This window comes from Erythrolamprus reginae, chromosome 3, assembly GCF_031021105.1.
Source record: "Erythrolamprus reginae isolate rEryReg1 chromosome 3, rEryReg1.hap1, whole genome shotgun sequence".
Classification (NCBI taxonomy): domain Eukaryota; kingdom Metazoa; phylum Chordata; class Lepidosauria; order Squamata; family Dipsadidae; genus Erythrolamprus; species Erythrolamprus reginae.
In genome coordinates this window covers 147,803,831-147,823,519 of record NC_091952.1, presented here as the reverse complement: position 1 = coordinate 147,823,519, position 19,689 = coordinate 147,803,831, and the positions used below count along the sequence as shown (strand labels likewise).

The 19,689-nt window shown below is 36.9% G+C and overlaps 1 protein-coding gene across 5 annotated transcripts in view; it reads right to left on the bottom strand.

Moving 5' to 3' along the window:
* Positions 1–902: 902 nt before the first annotated feature.
* The window catches only part of RIN2 (Ras and Rab interactor 2), a 77,554-nt gene continuing 58,767 nt past the window's right edge, over positions 903–19,689 (bottom strand). For all 5 annotated transcript variants that reach the window (XM_070746998.1, XM_070746995.1, XM_070746996.1 and 2 more), the window contains 4 exons: positions 8,533–8,838; positions 6,919–7,050; positions 2,526–2,689; positions 903–1,815 (listed from right to left, as the gene is read on the bottom strand). In XM_070746998.1, coding sequence (XP_070603099.1) covers positions 1,495–1,815; positions 2,526–2,689; positions 6,919–7,050; positions 8,533–8,838 — 923 coding nt within the window. In that variant the 3' untranslated portion in view covers positions 903–1,494. The remainder of the gene's footprint in view (positions 1,816–2,525; positions 2,690–6,918; positions 7,051–8,532; positions 8,839–19,689) is intronic.

Sequence of the window (19,689 nt, the reverse complement as noted above, 5' to 3'; positions counted from 1 at the left end):
GCCGGATGTGTGTGGAACTTGCTAGTTATGAATGGGGAGAATAGAATTTCACTTACATGTAGTTCAGGAACATAAAGAAAATGTTTTAAAAACAGACGATACCCACAACTGAGTGTTTACTGTTCTGTCGTCTTGGAAAATCTACTGAATGTGCAGATTAATGCAAATTCTTAGCTCTGATATTTTTAAGTAGAAAAATACAATTTCTATCAAAATTCTTACTGAAAGCAAAATTTATAATTTTAATAGTGTTTGATGGTGCCTGCTTCTGAATTTTGGCAAAACCTTTAACTGATCAACTCATTTTGCTGCTGCCTTTAACACAACAGATGTCTAAGCAGTATTTCTACAGCTATATATACCGTTTTAAAAATAAAAAATGATTAGTTCACAAAATTCTTCATGTTTTAGAAGAAGTGTTTATACATCAGACCAGATATAGTTTCACAATATTATGTTTGATATAGGGACAGACTGTCCTTGGAAACCAAATAACAATTCTGGAAATATGTATTGAACTACTTAGGAGAAAAAGAAAATAAAGACCAAAAAACCTATTCTGATTCTCAACATTTCTGTACTATATGCCTGGAAGCCGAGTCATGGCAAATGGACTTCCTTTTTGTTTGTTGGAAATGTTTCACTGCTTATCCAAGTAGTTTCTTCAGTTTTCTTCATCCCTAATATATGTGATTCTTAAACCAAACTTACTCTTTTTACCCAACCTAACTGATATATCCATCTTTTCCAAAAACATGACTGCCAGACATAACCATCTTCTTATAATTGAAGTCTGAATTAACCAAGTTTGAAAATAAGCTGCTTACAAAATCATTTTTTAAAATATGGTTTGACATTTTAGAAAGCTAGATATTAATACATAATTAAATAAAAAGCATCACTTACTCTAAAACCAGCAAGAGATTTATTTTCTATTTTATGTTAAAATCACATGCATAATTATAGAATATTTTATCATTAAAAAAATACTTTACAAACATGACAGTTTACCTGCAACTGCTATAAAATTTCATGAAATATATATAAAAAGTTGCTTTCAATAAAATAATAATAAAGCAACTATTTTTTTTTTTAAAAAAGGCTGTTATTCATATTTTTACTGATGCTCTGCATCGGAAAATATTGCATTTATACACTGATTAAATGGTCAACCTAATAGTTAGTTTAAAAGAAGTTGGTTCCACTGCATGTGCAATTGAAAATAATGCATAAAGATATGAGTAAAACTCACTACAGATCTGCAGATGATGGCACTGAACACCTGAGAATCCACCTTGCCAGATTACAATTGGTGGATGCTATGTTTTGCTCCAAAGAGCCTATAAAGCTGGATCATAGCATTTTTTAAAATAGATTATGAATAACTGATGGTAATTCATAATTCATAGCTTTACTGATCAGTAGGGTTTAGAGAATATGGAACATTTAGTTTCAACTCCCAGTCAGTTTATATAACAATTAAAATAATTAGCTTTATGTATTTTGGTCACTGTTGTCATTCTGGAATATTGCCCCATAAGGATCACTGTTGATGCGTTTATACACAAAATGGAAGACCTGAGGCTGCGGCCGACTGTGCAGTTCAGCTTTGATTTTTTGGGGAAAGGTATCTTCTGTCAGTTGCTGCCAAGTGTCATCAATGAAAAGAAACAGGCTAAAGTTCTCAGGATTATCCACTTTAAACTTCTCAGCACAGAGCTGACACACATCTTCCGTAGTGATATATGGCCTCACTAGCAATGTTTTTCCCGTGCAGCCACTGTTGATTTCCTGGAATGCAACTCGTAGGTAGTTCTGGGGAGGGGGGAAATGTATGAAAAAAATTAAAATGTACAATTGGTAACAAAACATTGGATGCTGCAAATAAAGGAATCATTGTCTTCAAAATGGAAGGTATTATTCAGAGTAGTGCTGCATAATATTAATATGCAAATGGATATTGCAAAGACTTTGAGGGAACATAATGATGGGTTCAAAGAAACAAAGAGGAGGGCAGGAAGGGTTGATAAAGAAGGGAGGAAAGGAATGGAAAGTATGCATGTTGGAATTCAAATTGTCCTTGTAGTACAGGTAATCTTCACTTAACAGCCCTGAAATTCCCATCACTGAGCAATGCGGTCATTAAGAGAAATATCACATGATCTCAGTAGTGGCAGTTTAGTTGCAATCATTAGGTCAAGCCTTAGGAAAAGACCACACGCATCTCCTACATGTTTTTTGAGTGAAATCTGTCTCCCCGTTTTTAATTCTGAATGCAACTGATACACTGCATTTGACTTTTCAAAGGGTTGCTTGACTAACATTTATTGGATTTGTATGCCGCCCCAAGTCTACGGAGAGGGGCAGCATACAAATCCAATAAATAAAATAAATAAAAATAAAATAAAATAAAATAAACATCAGCCAGGGGGAATCATCTGTATGGTGCTATGTACTCTGTAACACCACTGTTCTATATCTTGTACAAAACAGAAAAATCATTTTCTGGGAAACATAAACAATACCTGAAAATCATCAACAGATGGGATTGTTCTGTTTGTTGTTCTCCGCTTATGCCACTGCCTGAGAGTATTTCTGGCCTCTGAACATAACAGTCTGGCTGCTTGCTCTTCTTGGAAATTCTTAATTAAGGAGAGCGCTCCATATGCGCTTGTCAGATAGTAGCCTCCTATGAAAAGTATAAGGAGAGAAATAATTATTAAGGAGTTGGTGGAGAAATAAATCAAAACTCTATTCCATAATTTCCATGAAATATTAATTTGGAAAATACTGAAATAAAATAGTTTGGCAGTTATTTGGAAAAATTGTCAGAGCCCTTAGATTTCTCAGAAACTTGTTAGCGATTCTTAGTGAAGTCTTTAGTCTTTAAAGGCTATTTAATTATCATGTTTTCCACTATAGCACTGTAAAAATAATACTACATTCATTTAGACTTTAGTGAAGTTCTGGCTGAAATGTCATGAATACCGAAGATACTTGTTTATACCTTGAGAATATTCTACAAAGGAGAGAAGTTCTACAGCAGAAATGCTTTTACAGAAAAAGATATCTGCAAAAAGGAAGCTTCAAAATAGTTATGCCAATGGCAAATTACCAAGTTGCTCCTTTAGTTTCTATCTTCATCTCTTGTTAGCCTTGCACAAATATAACAAGTAAAATCAGGAGCTTTACATTATCACCTAAAAGCAGGGATGAGTAAATTGAGAATCTATGACCCACATAAAGTCTCTGGCAAAGTGTGGTGGGACCTTGCTTTTCAATTGATCAGTTTGAATATCGCTAGCAGTAAAACCAGATTGATCTACGGTAGTCATGATTAAGATGCTGGACTGGGAATAACCCATGGGAGCAAAACATAGCAATCTGTGGGGGGGGGGGGACAGAGAATGCACGTGTGCAAAAGTAATATATCCATGTGCATGCATGTGCACATATGTAATCACACATGCATTTGTGTATAGCTGAAGATGAGGAATATCTTCAAGGAATTATCAAGTGACTGGACATTCATAGCTGAATCTTTGAATCAGTGTATTACATTAGTGTCATGGAATACTGAGGCAATTGGGTACTTCTTTCATTGCGTTTTCAGCTTTTTGTATATAATCCTTTAGATATATAGGTCAATGATTTTGTCAGAAAAGGCAAGAGTAATGGCTCTCTTCAGTCTGTATTAATGTAGTCAAAACCGTATTTGTCTTACCACGTGCATAACCTCTGGAAAAAAACATATCAATGTGTTTATTCCCTATAAATATCTGTTGAGTCTTCTTTTGAGAGTAAGTAGCATGCAAAGTGATTGCAAACATTTTCAGAAATGGCAGAGAGAGGTTTCTAATTTAGGATGATCTCATTCTCTAAGATGGTGTTCTTTCACTAGAAAGGGAATTATGCCTGCCTCTCCTCAGCCCCCAAGGTTTTAGGAAAGAGAAAGCCTGATGTTCTTTGGTAGCCTAGCAAATATCAGCATTCAGCCTTTTGGCAAGCAGTGGAACTGAAGTTGTTTTTGTTTTCTCTTGGAAAGGGAAGATTCTTTCCAGATTTAACTGCTTTGGCGTTCTTTTGTTTTCATCTGTCTTGGGACAGGAGGGAAAGAGCCTCTGGAATGTTTTTCTCTGTTCCAGACTCATGCTGAATCAAATCACTGAAAGTGTAGAAATCTAAAGAAATGGTTCTTTAGAATGAAAGACATACTCCAGGCGCTATTTAAAATGCAAATCTTTTCTGAAAATGTTTGCAATCACTTTGCATGCTACTTACTCTCAAAAGAAGACTCAACAGATATTTATAGGGAATAAACACATTGATATGTTTTTGTCCAGAGATTGTGCACATGGTAAGACAAATACGGTTTTGTCTACATTAATATAGACTGAAGAGAGCCATTACTCATGTTTCTTTCTCACAACATGCCTTTTCTGACAAAATCATTGACCTATATATCTAAAGGATTACTGTATATACAAAAAGCTGAAACCGCAATGAAAGAAGTACCTAATTGCCTCAGTATTCCATGACACTAATGTAATACAATGATTCAAAGATTCAGCTATGAATGAGATCATCCTAAATTAGAAACCTCTCTCTGCCATTTCTCGCACCACTCCTTTTCCCTTTAAAGCCGCTATATCTTTTCCTGAGATCAGGGAATGCCAAATCAAGTATTAAATAAATAGAATCTGCATGCAGGCTGGGAGAAAATCTCTGCACAGGACCAGCTGTGCTAATACGCAAACATCGACTCGGGGAATACAATAATCCTGTGGCAGGGCCGCAAGAACATGAATGCAGCACATTGTCAGAGAAGCATAATTTAGGACATTTGTGTGTTCTGCCTGGAGTCCACACACATTGTGGAGGGTAAGAAGATTGTTTGCATTGGATATTAAAATTTGGCTCAAGTTACTTGTGGAACTACTTCTCCCAAGGACATTTGCTTATCCCATAGATTAGATAGGGACTAGTGGTTGCCCCAGGCCTTTGGAACAGTCTTCCACCCCTATTTGTTTTAAGACTTCCTGAGATCTAGGAAGACTTAGCTTTTCCTCAAGCATTGCTCCAGAATGGGGGCTTTGAGTAGTGAGAAGGTTTGGTCTAGCTCCGTGGGTGGGAGATATGTTTTTAATTATATTTTATGGATTGTTGAAAGCTATGATAGGTGGCCATATAAATCTTATAATTTGAAAAAACAAAAAATACTGGAATTGAGGGGGGGGGAAGAATAACAAGAAATACTTCCTCAATGAATGCCTTTTAATTTCACTCCTGCTTATTTTGTGTATGAAACTTTCAGGTTTATCTCTCTTGAACAAGCCTGAGGTTTCTAATGCAAACTTTTGATTAGTGGAAGACAACTACTAGTGGACTTTTTTCAGTGCTTTTGTCCACTGAGCAAATCCATCTTAATGGATTTTGCAACAATGCTCTTATAGTGATCCATGCTAAGATAGAAACATAGAAACATAGAAGTCTGACGGCAGAAAAAGACCTCATGGTCCATCTAGTCTGCCCTTATACTATTATCTGTATTTTATCCTAAGCTAAAACACTCCTAAGCTAAAACACTCCTGTTATAAAGATTGTTAGTCTTGCTGCTGATGCATGTGTCCTTTAAATTTTTTTTTTTTAATTAGGCTATTAAAATAAAAGAAGAAAATACAATTTATCAAAAACAGAAAACAAAAAAAGAACACACAGAAAAAAAATTAACACGCTAACAACTATATGATGTAGACCCAATTCATATTGACGATTTACATTATTATGGTTTATTTAATTTATATATTTCTCTACAATTTTTTTCTTAGTATCATTTCTTTACAACTCAGTTACCACAGAAATAATCTCATATTATATACAAAATGCCGTTTCCATTAATAAGTTGAGTATTAACAATTCTGTACATTTTATATCATTGTTATTTTTTTCCTCCTTTCCAACCAATTGTAAAACAAGTTCCAAATTTCATAATATTCCTTGTCCTCCTTATCCTTTAATTTCATTGTCACCATATCCAGTTCTGCCCATTCCATAATCTTCTTAATTACTATATTTTCACTTGGGATATCTTTTTGTTTCCAATATTACACTATGTTGATCCTTGCTACAGTTAAAATGTATAGTATGATATAGTAATTTTTCCCCATTCTTTGATCTAGGAATAAGTAGAAATGCTTCAGGTTTTATATTTATTTCCTGTTTTGTGATTTCCCTTAACCAATCATGAATTTTGTACCAATTTTTTTAAATACGTGGACAGACAGGTCCACCACATATGCTAATACGATCTGGTTTTATATTGACATCTCCAACAATTTGGCATAATTTTGTTTGTTTTGTTGTGAGGAAAGTCACATTGAATCAGAGTTTTGTTCAAGTAATACGTGTTAACATACTGTAGCTATTATAATCTAAATTAACAGGCTAACAGATTTTACAGTTTCCAAGTATACACATACAGACACGTAGACACATACTTCATTGATTAAAATGCCCTCCTTTTAGCTCTAATAGCAACTGGGAAAAATACTTTTAATTTCATTTGGTTTGGTTATCTCATTTTTTTTGTTTTGTTTTGTTTTGTAGGAATTTTTTGATAAGCAGTTGGTAACAAGTTAGAAGCCTTGGCATACTTTTCAAGCGCCTCTATTCAGACATACACATGTAAACACATTCCTGGGAGAAAAGCAGGGATGGGCTACTGCCCAGACCGGGGGGGGGGAACGCAGTGGAATAGCGAAAATGGAGCTCCACCCCAGAGCACCCAATTTGCACTGAAAGATGTTGAAATAAAATGCAGAGTGTCCTGAATAAGCCACGCCCGCGGTGTGGTAGTAGAAATTTTGGCAGCCCTTAACTGTAGAAAAGTCACCATCCTTAAAGTTTCAAGGACATTACCTTCTCCATGCAGCAAGGTTGGGTCCAGCAGTTCCATCATGTACTCAATTTCAACATCTAGCTCCAGCATGTCACACTGAGCCACAACATAGGTCAGCACTGGCAAAAAGTCATCAGCCCCATACATTCTCCCTAGGAAAATGATAGGAAATGTAGAGAGGCAGAACACAAACAGTAGCAGAATTAATTGCCAGATCTTTTTGCGGTTCTCCATTTATAAAAGCTGTGCCCCCACATTCATTTTTATCCATGACTTATAATACTGTCACTGAATATATAGCCTGAGGTTTATAGGAACTCATGGAGCTTTTGGATGCAGCTTTAACTTTGCTTATAGAATAGGAATTAATTGTGATATCATTTAGATTCTCTCAATATCCTTGTCTCAACAGAGTTCCTTAAGAAATGGACGTAGGATATAATACAGAATCAATACACTAAGAACAAATAGCTCAAAAATTTAAGCAAATTATCTATTTGAAACATATTGAAACATTTCATGAATCAAACCACTGGTGTAATAGTCAATACAAATTTGACAACCTAATATTGTAAGGCTCCTGATTAGCTTCATAATTTTCTATTAACTAATTTCAGAATCTGGCTCATCCTATCTATTCATGTTATTGGAGATGTACGAAAATAGATTTCAAAAATCACCAACTCATGATTTTAATGCTTTATTTTTGCTGATAATAACAGCACTTTTTTACTCAGGAATTTATGACTGGTAAAAGAGGAATAGTATCTCTGGAAATATTTGATTTTAAAAACGCACACACATATATAATAATCTTATTCATCCATTCATGTTAGTAAATGTCCTCAAACGTTTTCAAATAATTGAACTCCACAAGATAATTCTTGCTCTATCAGGACTGGCAGATTATTGTTTACACTGAGCAAAGTGGGTCAGTTTGGGACTCATTTGTAAGATAGAGATCTTATATTTCATATGGAGATACCAGAGAATCTAAGCTATTAATAATAATCCAGTATAAAAATAGTTGACTTTTGCATTAAGCACTTTGTAACAGTCTTCAACATATAGTAACACAACATCAGCAATTACAATGGTGTTTGTTGAATAAATGCCTTTTCCTGTAGTGAATATGGAGGTGGGAGTATAACTTTAATTTCCAAAGAAGTATGGAATATTCCATATGCTTATTTTGTTATATTGACTCTCAAATAATTATTTTGGTGCTCAAAAACAATGTGAATTGGCACCAATATAAGAGTCTTTCTTATACAATAGTGGTACACTATTTAAATTCAGATCAATAAGCATCTTTATAATTACCTCTATATCCACAAAATGAAATCTGCAGCATGGTTAATGACAACTAAAATTCTTATTTTTCCTTCAACAAATTCAACATATTTAGCCCTAATCATACAGAAATCTGTTACAGCCTGATTTGCATCAAGATTGGAAAAAATATGTCACCTTACCTCATCTGGAACCAAGATTTAGGCAGTGTAAAATACTATAGCAGTGAATGATGTTGTAATACATAAGATTTTTTAAACAAATTGGCGGATGAAATGGTTCTCATTTTACAGAAACATCTCTGAACAGTTTAAAACTCTTTGGCCAAATCTAACATTTACCTGAATTATTTTCCATCACAGTGTAAATCAGTTTGCACACTCTTAGTAGTAGCATAACTTTTTTTTCAGGAGAGTACATTTTCTGCATTGCCATAAATTTGACTTTAATCTTTTCAACATCTACGAAATCTGGTGTTGGAACGAAAACACCCAGCTCCTGAGGATTTCGCTGCCGGACAAGTTGAAGATTCTCTTTCAGTTGCTTCCATGATCCATCAACTGTATGAAATTCTTTCAACATCATCTCGACATGGTCCTTGAGGGGCTTCAAGATGCATTTATGCATGGCCTTCTCTAATACCACATCTAAAAAAAGGACAAACAATCTAAGAACATTACCTAGGAAAGAAGCCGATTTTTGTTCAATCATAAAAAGAAAAAATGGAATTTCTTCAGCCAGGAAAATTATTTCATTAAATTTTTGAAACAATTTTAATGTTAAAAACACTTTTCCAGCTGCTTTCCAACAAGAAAAAATGACTATTGTCATCTTTATTCATGTTAATTAGGAAAGATAAAAATCAAAATTTGTTCATTATAAATCTGCTATAAAATGAACAGGTTTTCCCAAATCCGAGAACTATAGAAGTTTAAAGAATCTGAATATTTTTTTACAACTTGGAGATCATTGAGAATGAAACTATCAAAAGAGAAATCATACTCCTATCTTATGTACCATTTTCAGTTTTCGAGAGTAAACAAAACTACTTCCATTTGGAAGAAAAAAAATTCTCTGGCTGACTTAGTAATATATAAAGATTTAAATCTTCAGCTAAATATATAATTATGGGGAAACCTCTGCATGTGAAGCATGATATTAAAGCTCTATAAGTACAACAACTCAAAGTTAATATATTTTATCAACCTTGCCTTGCAAGCTTGTGAGAAATTCTTAATTACTTTGCCATAAAATTATGTGGTTTCTCAAGATCATTTGTGTACCCTACCTTTGTGTTATCTCCAAATTTGATCAGCAGTTCCTCCATCCCTTCATCTAACTTATTAATAAAAATGCTGATGAGCACAGATCCCAAGAATGAACCTTGTGACAACCCACTCAATATCTCTCTCAGTATTTAATGAGGATTCATTACTGAACATTTTCTGAAAATTACCTTTAAGCCAGGTAGTCATCTACTTAGCGGTAATTGCCAGGCCATTCAGGTCATATTTAACTACCTTGCTAAATCAGAATACTATGGTGTACTTAGTCAAATGCTTTATTGAAAGTAAGAGATACTATATTGTAGCAGCCTAAAAATATACTAACATTAGTCTAGCAAGACTTGTCCTTCATGGACTTCATTACTACCAGTTCTTCACTACTACACTGTTTAAGGCTAATCTCTTTAGGTTTTTCTTTAAAATCTTCCTGGTTCTGGACTGCTCTGTGATTTCCCAAATCCTCCTTTTTCCCCCTTTCTGAAGCTAGTGACATTTAACCTCAATTCAGATATCTGGGCTGAATGAGAATATACTGAACACAAGATTTAAACTCTATGGACAGAAGGTTCACATTCATTCGGAGTTAGAAATATTTTCTGACCATCTATCAATCCAACTGATTAATTCTATCCTTCGATTTTGCTTATCATAACATAATACTCAAATAGAAAGCTAGATACCCCATAAATGACTGGTCCTTATTTGGGGCTCCAGGAAATACATTCAGTCCATTTTTGAAAACACCAAATTTAATTCATATCCTTAACATTAGTTGTCATTATATCTCCATTATTTTCTTGCTCTCTTCACACGTAGAAAATATCCTAAAGTCACTGACAATTGAGCAGCTAATACATTTGTTATTATGGTTGGTTGCACAATGCAGTCAGCCAGATGTTCAGATGGTCAGAAGAAATGTCCATCTGGGTTCAGTTCCAAGTGGGGAGAAAGACACTGGAAACATGGAGGCTGCTTGGAGGGATGGTTTAATGGAGCAGAACTATTAAGCACATGGTTCTGGTGCAGCTGAACACACGGAGTGGAGAGAGATAAGTATTTATACCCCCTCTGAGGCCTTGCCCTAGAGCTTCCTCTTCCTGTGCAAGAAATGTATCCTATTGGTTGTCAGATTCCCAGGAGGATATGCAGGGGTCTAGTTAGCCCTGTAGGCTGTCTTTATCCCAGGCTTGGTTAAATCTTGCTGGGTGATGATGTAATGAAAATGTTTGTGTTCTGAAAGGGTGTTGGGCAATTCCTATTAGTTTGTCCTGGTTTGGATCTTGAGTGAGGGATAATCCTATCACCCTGGAGCTGAAGGCATTTTGTTTGTAGATAAGATGGCCCAGTCTTTCTGGGGCTATTAACAAAGGTGGGGGCTGCTTTCCAAAAGCATGTTTCTCCTTTTCTCACCCAGGGAAATATAATATTCTACCTTTTTAATATTTCCTAAAATATTTCATTCTTCTAGAAGGGGGTGGGTGCTAATATTCTACAAAACTTAATTTGGCAATTTTAATCCATATTGTTGCACAGTCAGTCAAATTTTTACACTGGGTTTGGTATTTTTATTCACCTATTGAGTTCTTTCCTAGGACCTGGCATAAGCAGATGTTGATGTTTGATTATGTTAAAGGTATTGTCACAGGATATAAGGTGGCCTGAATAAGGTGGCCTTTTATAATTGACTTGTGGTGATTATTTTCAGAGTAATGGATAATTATGCACAAAACCACTAGCATATTTTTTTTATTATTAAAAATAACCCTTTGAAAAATTGAAAGTGGTGGTGGAGAAAAAAAATAAGCATCAATTATAAATAGGTAGTTTTGTTTTTAAAAATATCTTAATAAAATGAACTTATATTTTAGGGGGTGGAGAAGAACATTGGTAATAATGCAGGAAATTACAGCTGAGAACATGATACACAAGCAGCAAATCTGTGGGCTGTATTAGATTTAAAAAAAAGAGCTTGGCCTCCTTCTCTACATTGAAAGACAAAGACAATCAGCAACAAAGTCACAGCCACACACCTACACAAACATCAACATTGATTTCCCCCCCCCCCAAAAGGAGGAAATGGTGTAAACATCTTTTATTTTGACAGACTATCCATCCTTTCCTCCCACACTTTCTTTGCACAATGTTCCCAACCAGCTGGAATCTCTGAATAAACTGCAACATTGTTTTCCAGAGACACTATGTATTGTGTATATAGACAGTCAATATTTGTAACCTTGAATGAGTATTTGTATACCTGGGTCGTAACTAAAAAGGAATGCTTTTATCGGTTGCCTATAGCTTCACTCCCTCTGAACATTATTTTTCCACAATTCCTGACACTTCATCCCAATGAAGGGTTATATTTTCTGATTCTCCTTTAGCAACTGGCAACCTGTGTCCTAATCCACTCAGCACAATATGAAGAGCAGCGATGCATATGGCAACAACAATGATGCTTCTCAATTCATGAGGGAAATGAGTAGTTTGAAGAAAAACTTTTTTCGTACAACTTTTGGTAATTTTACAAAAGTTACTTGGCAGATGATACATGGAAAGGGCTGGGGGAGAAGTGGGGTAATTCCTTGGTGGCAAGGTTACTGGATAGGACTAACATTTCACTAGTGCCTGAAGGCAGATTTGGGAAGTTGTTTTATGAGCCATACTACAATTTTTGTTTTGTTCTAAAAATAATTATTTTCTTCTTCATTGAATTAATCATAATAGGTTGCTCAATTGTCTCAGACAACTAATGATAATGACACGTCATTATCAATCTAAAACACACGCGCACACAAATATCCCAAAAAAATCCACTTTGGTGCTCCTTTTGAAAAGAAATAAAGTTCACAAGGAAATTAACTGAATAAACATTGACAAAGAGTTAAACTCCAATTGTCCTGAAGAAGATTTTCTAAAACTACTCCAATAAAAACTCCAATTTGGTTTGAATGTCTTTGGGACAAATTTTGGTTGAGAACTGCAGTAAAAGAAATAAAGAAAAAAAATTAAAAAGAACAAATTTCTGGAAAAAAATAGATAAGCAAAACATTTAACACGGCAATTTAAAGACTTGTGGACTTCAACTCCCAGAATTCCACAAGTCATAAAGTTGCAAAGTCTGGGGACTCCTGGTTTAAGGTTGCTGTGTTGCCTCACTAATGTATCATGTTATTTTCTCAGAATTTAAAAAGCAGGGTATCAGCTAAAGACATGGTCGAATCATTAAATGACTAAGTCTTGGAAACTGAGAAGTAACTTTAAATAAGTTCATTAACTTCCACTATTTGCCAGGCACATGATCACATCTTGGATTAGTTTCTTACAGAGAAATTTCTGAAGAGCCAAGTTCAGGAGTTGCAAGAAATGAAACTTTAGGATATTTAACAAATCAGCCTTTTGAATTTAGTGATACCTATCCAAACTGAGTAAAGAAAAGATGCCCCAACTTCCAACAGATAACAGCTCTCATTCAACAGTAATATTGTCAATGACTAGCAAAACTGAGTCTTGCAGTTATTCTTTTCTTTAACTGTATTAATCTGATTTTTGCGGGAAAATATCAAAACCATTTCCCCCTGCACTTTGCTCTTCATGTAATATCAGTGTTTCTCAATGATGATCTCTGGCTTAAAAGATTATCCAAATCTTCTTCTTAATTGATGAAGCTGTTTATAGATATAATCTGAGCCTCCACAAGTGCAGTGTTACATTTCCCATTTAGGACTGTAGCTACAAACATTTTTTAATCATCATACAATTCTTTTGTGTTTTGTCACATGGGCAATTCTTAATTAACTAGAGTTACTTTAAGCCTCTCCTCAGGCAATTAGCCACTCCAAAGAGGAAGTATTTAAATAGTACGAATAGCTTTCCTTTGACTACTGGAATGTCCATCTGCTTCCGGTAGAAAAACACTCTTTTGCAATTTTTGAGGCACAACACGTTGATGAAAACAAATATTGGTGTGATTTTTTTGTCCTAAAAGAACCTCTTGCTTCACTTTATTTATTTACTAAATCAAGCACCAGTGGCGATAATTTGGCTTTCATTCTTGCTATGTAGTAACTGAGATGGTTTCAATAGGGGAACACTCCATGGAGCATCACAGAACCCAACGCTAAAGTGACTCCCACCAATTTAAACAATGAATTTGTTAGGTAATTTAATAAGTAACTGCTTAAATAATTTAAGTGGAAACAGAAAAGCAACCGTAGAATTGGAAGGTACCTTAGAGATCTTTTAGTTCTACAGTTTACTGCAGAATTCAGTTGAACATCTCCAACAGATGACCATCCACCCTAAATCTGAAAACCTTTAGTACAAGTACAGTAGTCCTTAACTTACAATTGTTCATTTAATGACATTTCAAAGTTATAATGGCCTCAGAAAAAGTGATTTACAGCTTACCCTCGCACTTACAACTATGAAGTCACATGACCACAATACTGTACAGACACTTGGCAACTGACTTGGATTTACAACTGCTTGCAGAACCTGACGGTCATGTAATTAAAAATTTGCAAGCTTTCCAACTGGTTTCCAACATACAATGTCAACTGGGAAAGTTGGATTTGTTTAACAACTGCCTGATTTAATGACCTCTGTAAAAATGGTCATAAAATTAATTAGGTCTGGTAAAATAATGACTTTCTTTATCACCACTACAACTTACCATGGGAATTCAGGTCCCAATTGTGGTCCTAACTTGAAAACTACTTGTAAAAGGGAACTTAGCATTTTATATGGCAGTCTGTTTTACTACTGACCAACAATTCCATGGAGAGGGGCGGCATACAAGTCTAATTAATAAATAAATTAATTAATAAACTTGCCAGACAGGCAGTTCCTCCTGATGAGCTTGACCTTCTTCCCAAGTAGTTTTGATGTAAGATCTTTGCCTTCTGGGATAATAAAAAATACAAGAAGTCCAATCTGGCATTGTTTCTGTCTTGGAGAAAGTGTAATGTGATCTGAGGGTTCCAAAGTCAACATTCCTGGACTGCTATTGGAGCTTATTGGAGCCTCTTCTCTGTCGAGGAGCAAGGTATCTGTTTGATCAATCTGTCTGAAGCATGCAAGAGAACCTAAAATCCTGGAGATAACTCTGCTGAAAATTTGATTGCTTGCTGGAATTGTGAAATGGCTATAGCATGGGCTAGGGCAATGATGGCGAACCTATGGCACGGGTGCCACGTGGAGTCATATCTGCTGGCACACGAGCTGTTGCCCTAGCTCAGCTTCAACATGCATGTTTGTGCTGGCCAGCTGATTTTTGGGTTGTACAAAGGCTCTGGGAGGGCGTTTTTGGCTTCCAGAGAGCCTCTGGGGAGACGGCGTTTTTATCCTCTCCTGGCTCCAGGGAAGCTTTTGGAGCCTGGGGAGGGTGAAACACGAGCCTACTGGACCCACCAGAAGTTGGGAAAGAGGCCAATTCCAGCTTCCAGAGGGCCTCTGGGGGGCGGGGGAAGCTGTTTTTGCCCTCCCCAGGCATTGAATTATGGGTGTGGGCACTCGCACATGCACGATATTGTGCATGCACGCTCTTTCAGCACCCGAGGGAAAAAAGGTTCGCCATCACTGGGCTAGGGTTTGTACTTGAGCAGCCTCTCATTGTTTGTTGAGCCAGAGAAATTTCTTTGCTCAGTGAGAAACTCTGAGAGATGAAGCAATAAAGTGGTGTTGATGAAAAGATTGAGTCTAACCAGACACAGAAAAAACATCAAGTTTCAGCCTACAGCACGGCAGCAAAAGTGGCAAAATTTCTTTAATGGGTCCAGTGTTTCTTTTTGAAATAACTTGGACTCTTCCAGAAAAAGTGAGCCAGAAAAATATTTACTGGAACAGTATCAGCAGTGAGTTGCTCCCGGTTCAGCCCAGTTTTTACAACCAGTAGCACCGGTGGTGGGAGGCTCTGCTCACCTGCCTGGAATGCTTCTGCGCATGCACAAAAGTGTCATGCATGAGAGCAAACTGGAAATAAAGGGTCTTGGAACATACTACTGGACAGTATGAATAATTTGCATTCCATTTTGACTTAGATGCCTGCTGGTCAGGTTCAGCAGAGGTAATGGAATTCTGTGGATCCACCCTTCCTACAAAATTAAACAATTCTGGAATCCTTGCCATGCCTCTTTCTTGACCTGGACTTTCTTTCTTTCTTTCTTTAATTTGACTTCTATGCTGCCCAATCCCAAAAGACTTCAATATTAACATCAGCCCTTGAAAGGTGAATCCTGAAAGCTGAAGAACTATTCCAGTTTATTGAACTAAACAAACTCAAGATGAAATTATTCTGAGTTTCTTTGCCATGTTCCCTTACATCAAGACTGTAATCTATTCTCCAAATCCCCACCAAAAAGCTCTCTCCTATATTCCCCTGAGACAGCTCTGCATTTCTTTATATGAAGGACAGCTGCAATCAGGAGGAAGAAAAGTCCTCCTTCTAAGGACTTAAAATAGGTTCTTGGCCTTTACTGAGAACATTGTTCCTTGAATAGTGATGAATAAGGAAGGATTTTTTTAATCACTGTAATAATGAAGTAGACATTCATTAGTTGGGAAAAAGATAATAATCTGTCATAATTTGCACGGTCAAATCCATCTTTTTTCCTATTGTAATATATGCCTGTGAAAGTTGGAGGATGAGGAAATCTAAATAAAGGAAAATGGATGTTTTGGCAATGCAGTGCTGGAGAAAATGGTTGAGAATACCATATTTTTCAAACTATAAGATGCACTGGACTGTAAAACACACCTAAATTTACAGGAGGAAAACAAGAAAAAAACCAATGTTTGGCCTCTGCATGTTGGATTTTTGCCCTCCCTGGCCACTAGAAGCACTGTACAGCGCTCCACGTGTTTTTGCCAAATGCTGAGCACTGCAGAGTGTTTTGGGGGGCCTGGGAGAGCAAAAATGTGATGCGTGAAGGCTTTAGGAACCCAAAAACAGGTTTGGGTTAGGGAGACCAAAAACATCCGTATTTGGTCTATAAGACACACCTAAATTTTTACCCACTTTTATGAGGGAGAAGGTGTTTCTTATATTCTGAAAAATACTGTACTTTGGCCTCAAAAACAAATAATTCAGCACCAAATTACTGACTAGAAGTCACTAAAAAAAACTAGGAATGCCACAGTTTAAATGTTTTGAACATAATGACAAGTCATCAGAGAAGCCCATGCTGCTTGGAAATACTGAAGACATTCAAAATGGGCCTAGCAGAAGATGGCAAATGAGATAAACATGCACTTACAAAAACTCAAAGATGTACCGTAGTTAACTGCTAGACCAACCTGGATCATCAAGGCTTGGAAGCAACTGAATGACTGAACAGCAACAGTAGGAATTCAGGGTAATTCCCTGAACTCACCACACGGCCATCTTGATATTATTCAGCATTTGCTCTCATAGCTTTAAGCCCTCATAGGGAGTGGAGAGAGATGCTGAAAACTGTTCTCTTTAACATTGGGAGCCCACATAGGTTGCCCATACTTGTTCTAGAGTGCTTGAGATGTCATTAATTCAGTGTTTCCCAACCTTGGCATCTTGAAGAGATCTGGACTTCAATTCCCAGAATTCCCCAGCCAGGGAATACTGGCTGGGGAATTCTGGGAGTTGAAGTCCAGATGTCTTCAAGTTGCCAAGGTTGGGAAACACTGCATTAACTTGACTGGTAGCTTTGGCAATCTGACTTTGTGAGAGAGGCATTTCCCCCTTCCTTATAAAACAAGAATCAAGGCAAAAAAGAATGAGATATAACACTATCTGACTATAAGAAGTAAAAGAAGGTCGCTCTTTGCACAATTCATGTAACATATTTAATACATCGCTATGCAATATTGCAATGACAAATTTTTCACCCTGCCATCAGTGATGGGCTGGCAAATTTTTTTCTGCCACACTGTGGCCATGGCTTATTTTGATGTTGTGCCTTGATGGTCATGTGACTGGGTATGAGAGGCTTGCCGGCCATGTGACCAGGTGAGAGTGGCTTAACAATCATGTGACCAGGGGTGGCTTAAAGGTTGTGTAACTGGGTGGGAGTGGCTTACCAACGAAGATAACAATAATAATAATAATAATTAATAATAATAATTTATTAGACTTATATGTTGCCCCTCTCCGAAGACTTGGGGAGGCTCACAACAACAATGGAACAATACAGATACAAATCTAATAATTAAAAACTGTAACTAAAACCCATTTCCTTAAAAACAATCGATACTACACAATCATAACCACATATAACTTTCAATGGTTAGAGGGGGGGGATACACTAGTTACCCCATGCCTGGTGACATAGATAGGTCTTAAGGCTCTTGCGGAAGGCGAGGAGGGTGGGGGCAGTTCGAATCTCCGGCAGATTTTCAGATAAGTTATCAGATAGGTGCTCTTTTTCAATTGATTGTCACATTATTTGAATAGCCACAAAAAGGAAAAATGACAGACAGCATTATTTGTTGAGAAGCACAATAATATTTTAAGGTTTTGTACTGAACCCACATGGTTCAGTACGATAACAGATTAGGCAAGTAGCTCAATTTTCTTTAATTGCTATAAATGTTCAATTCTAAATAATGATTAAAATGATTAAAGTGTTTATGGGTAAAAACATACTATTTAATTATTTCCTATTTTAAAAGTAATTAAGGATCATACTAAGGTACTAGAGAAGGAAGGACGTTAAAAATACTATTAAATATTCAATAAATAGTGCATAAATCTACTACCCCCACTGCGTCCCCCACCATGGGGGCAGAAGCCCATTACTGCTTGCCATGGATTATTTCCCATGCTTCCTAAAAGGCATTTTCAAGTTCATGTCAACGTATCTTTAGATTCGGTGGTTAAAAGCAAAATAAATTATATTCCAAGATTGTTCTGTCTGTCACTTTCCTGGAAATATCTGTATCTGGCATGGAAATATTTCTTGGAATTCATGGAAATAGTATATTGGATCAGGCAGTGAATATGTGCACACAGAACTTGTCAAATCACACCATGAACCAAACTGTTACAGTGGTACCTCTACCTAAGAATTTCCTAGATAAGAACCGGTTGTTCAAGATTTTTTGCCTCTTCTCAAGAACCATTTTCTACTTAAGAACCCGAGCCCAGAAAAAATGCCCAGAAAATTTGAGAGCAGCCGGGCCTTCCCAGGAAATTTGAGAGTGGCACGAAGGCCCGGCCAGTTTCCTGCCATTCCCCCTTTAATCCCAGCCATTTCGAGCTTTTCTGGGCTGCCAGAGGAGCCTTTCGGTGGTGCTTAAGGAGGTTTTGGCAGCCCAGAGCGAACGTAGTGTTTTCCTTTCTCTGGGCACTTGGAGAGGGAATAAACTACTTTGTGGTGGTGACTCCCTCACGCTGCCTCCCATACACCCAGCGCGAGGTTGCCTCCCGGAGTGTCTGTGTGCGGAAAGGCAAAAGGGGGCGCTTCGCCCCGCCTGGATCAACTTGGCTTCAGCCAAACCGAGGAATCACCACAGTGAAGGAAAGAGGCCGGCTACAAAGCAAGTGAGCGAGAGGAGAGCCCTTCAGCATGGGAAGGAAGAGGAAGCAGGTAGCAGCAGCCGCCGCCGCCTTTCAGTCAAAGGAGCAGGAGGTTCCCCCCTCTTGCCCGCCTGGGTTTCTCTCTCTGGCGCAGTGTATGGAAGGCAGCCTCGCGCTGGGTGTATGGGAGGCACGAGTCACTTTTTTTTTAAGCCTTAAAGTTTTGAATTTTTTAAATTCACATCACCTCACCTTCTTTCCTCGGCAACGACTGTCCTCCTCCTCTTCTTCCTCCTCCTCCTCCCACCCAAATTCCGAGCTTTTATTTCTTTCCTAATGGGTTTGCATGCATTATTGCTTTTACATTGATTCCTATGGGAAAAATTGCTTCTGCTTACAAACTTTTCTACTTAAGAACTTGGTCATGGAACGAATTAAGTCCTTAAGTAGAAGTACCACTGTATTTCACTAGTATATTTCATTTCTTCTATAAGCACTGAGATCACAGGCCTTTGATCAGAAACCATTATCCTGAATTCTTCCAAAAGAACCGAGAATAAAGTTTATTTAAAGCAAGCCTCATCTGGAGACATAAATGTAGGGAAATTAAATTTTTTTAAAAATCACTATTTAATCATTTGTAACATTTGTTTCCCCTCTCTCTTTCTATATATTTGTCATCCAGAGCCTGAATTTAGTCAATGGAATAGGCTGGCCTTGTT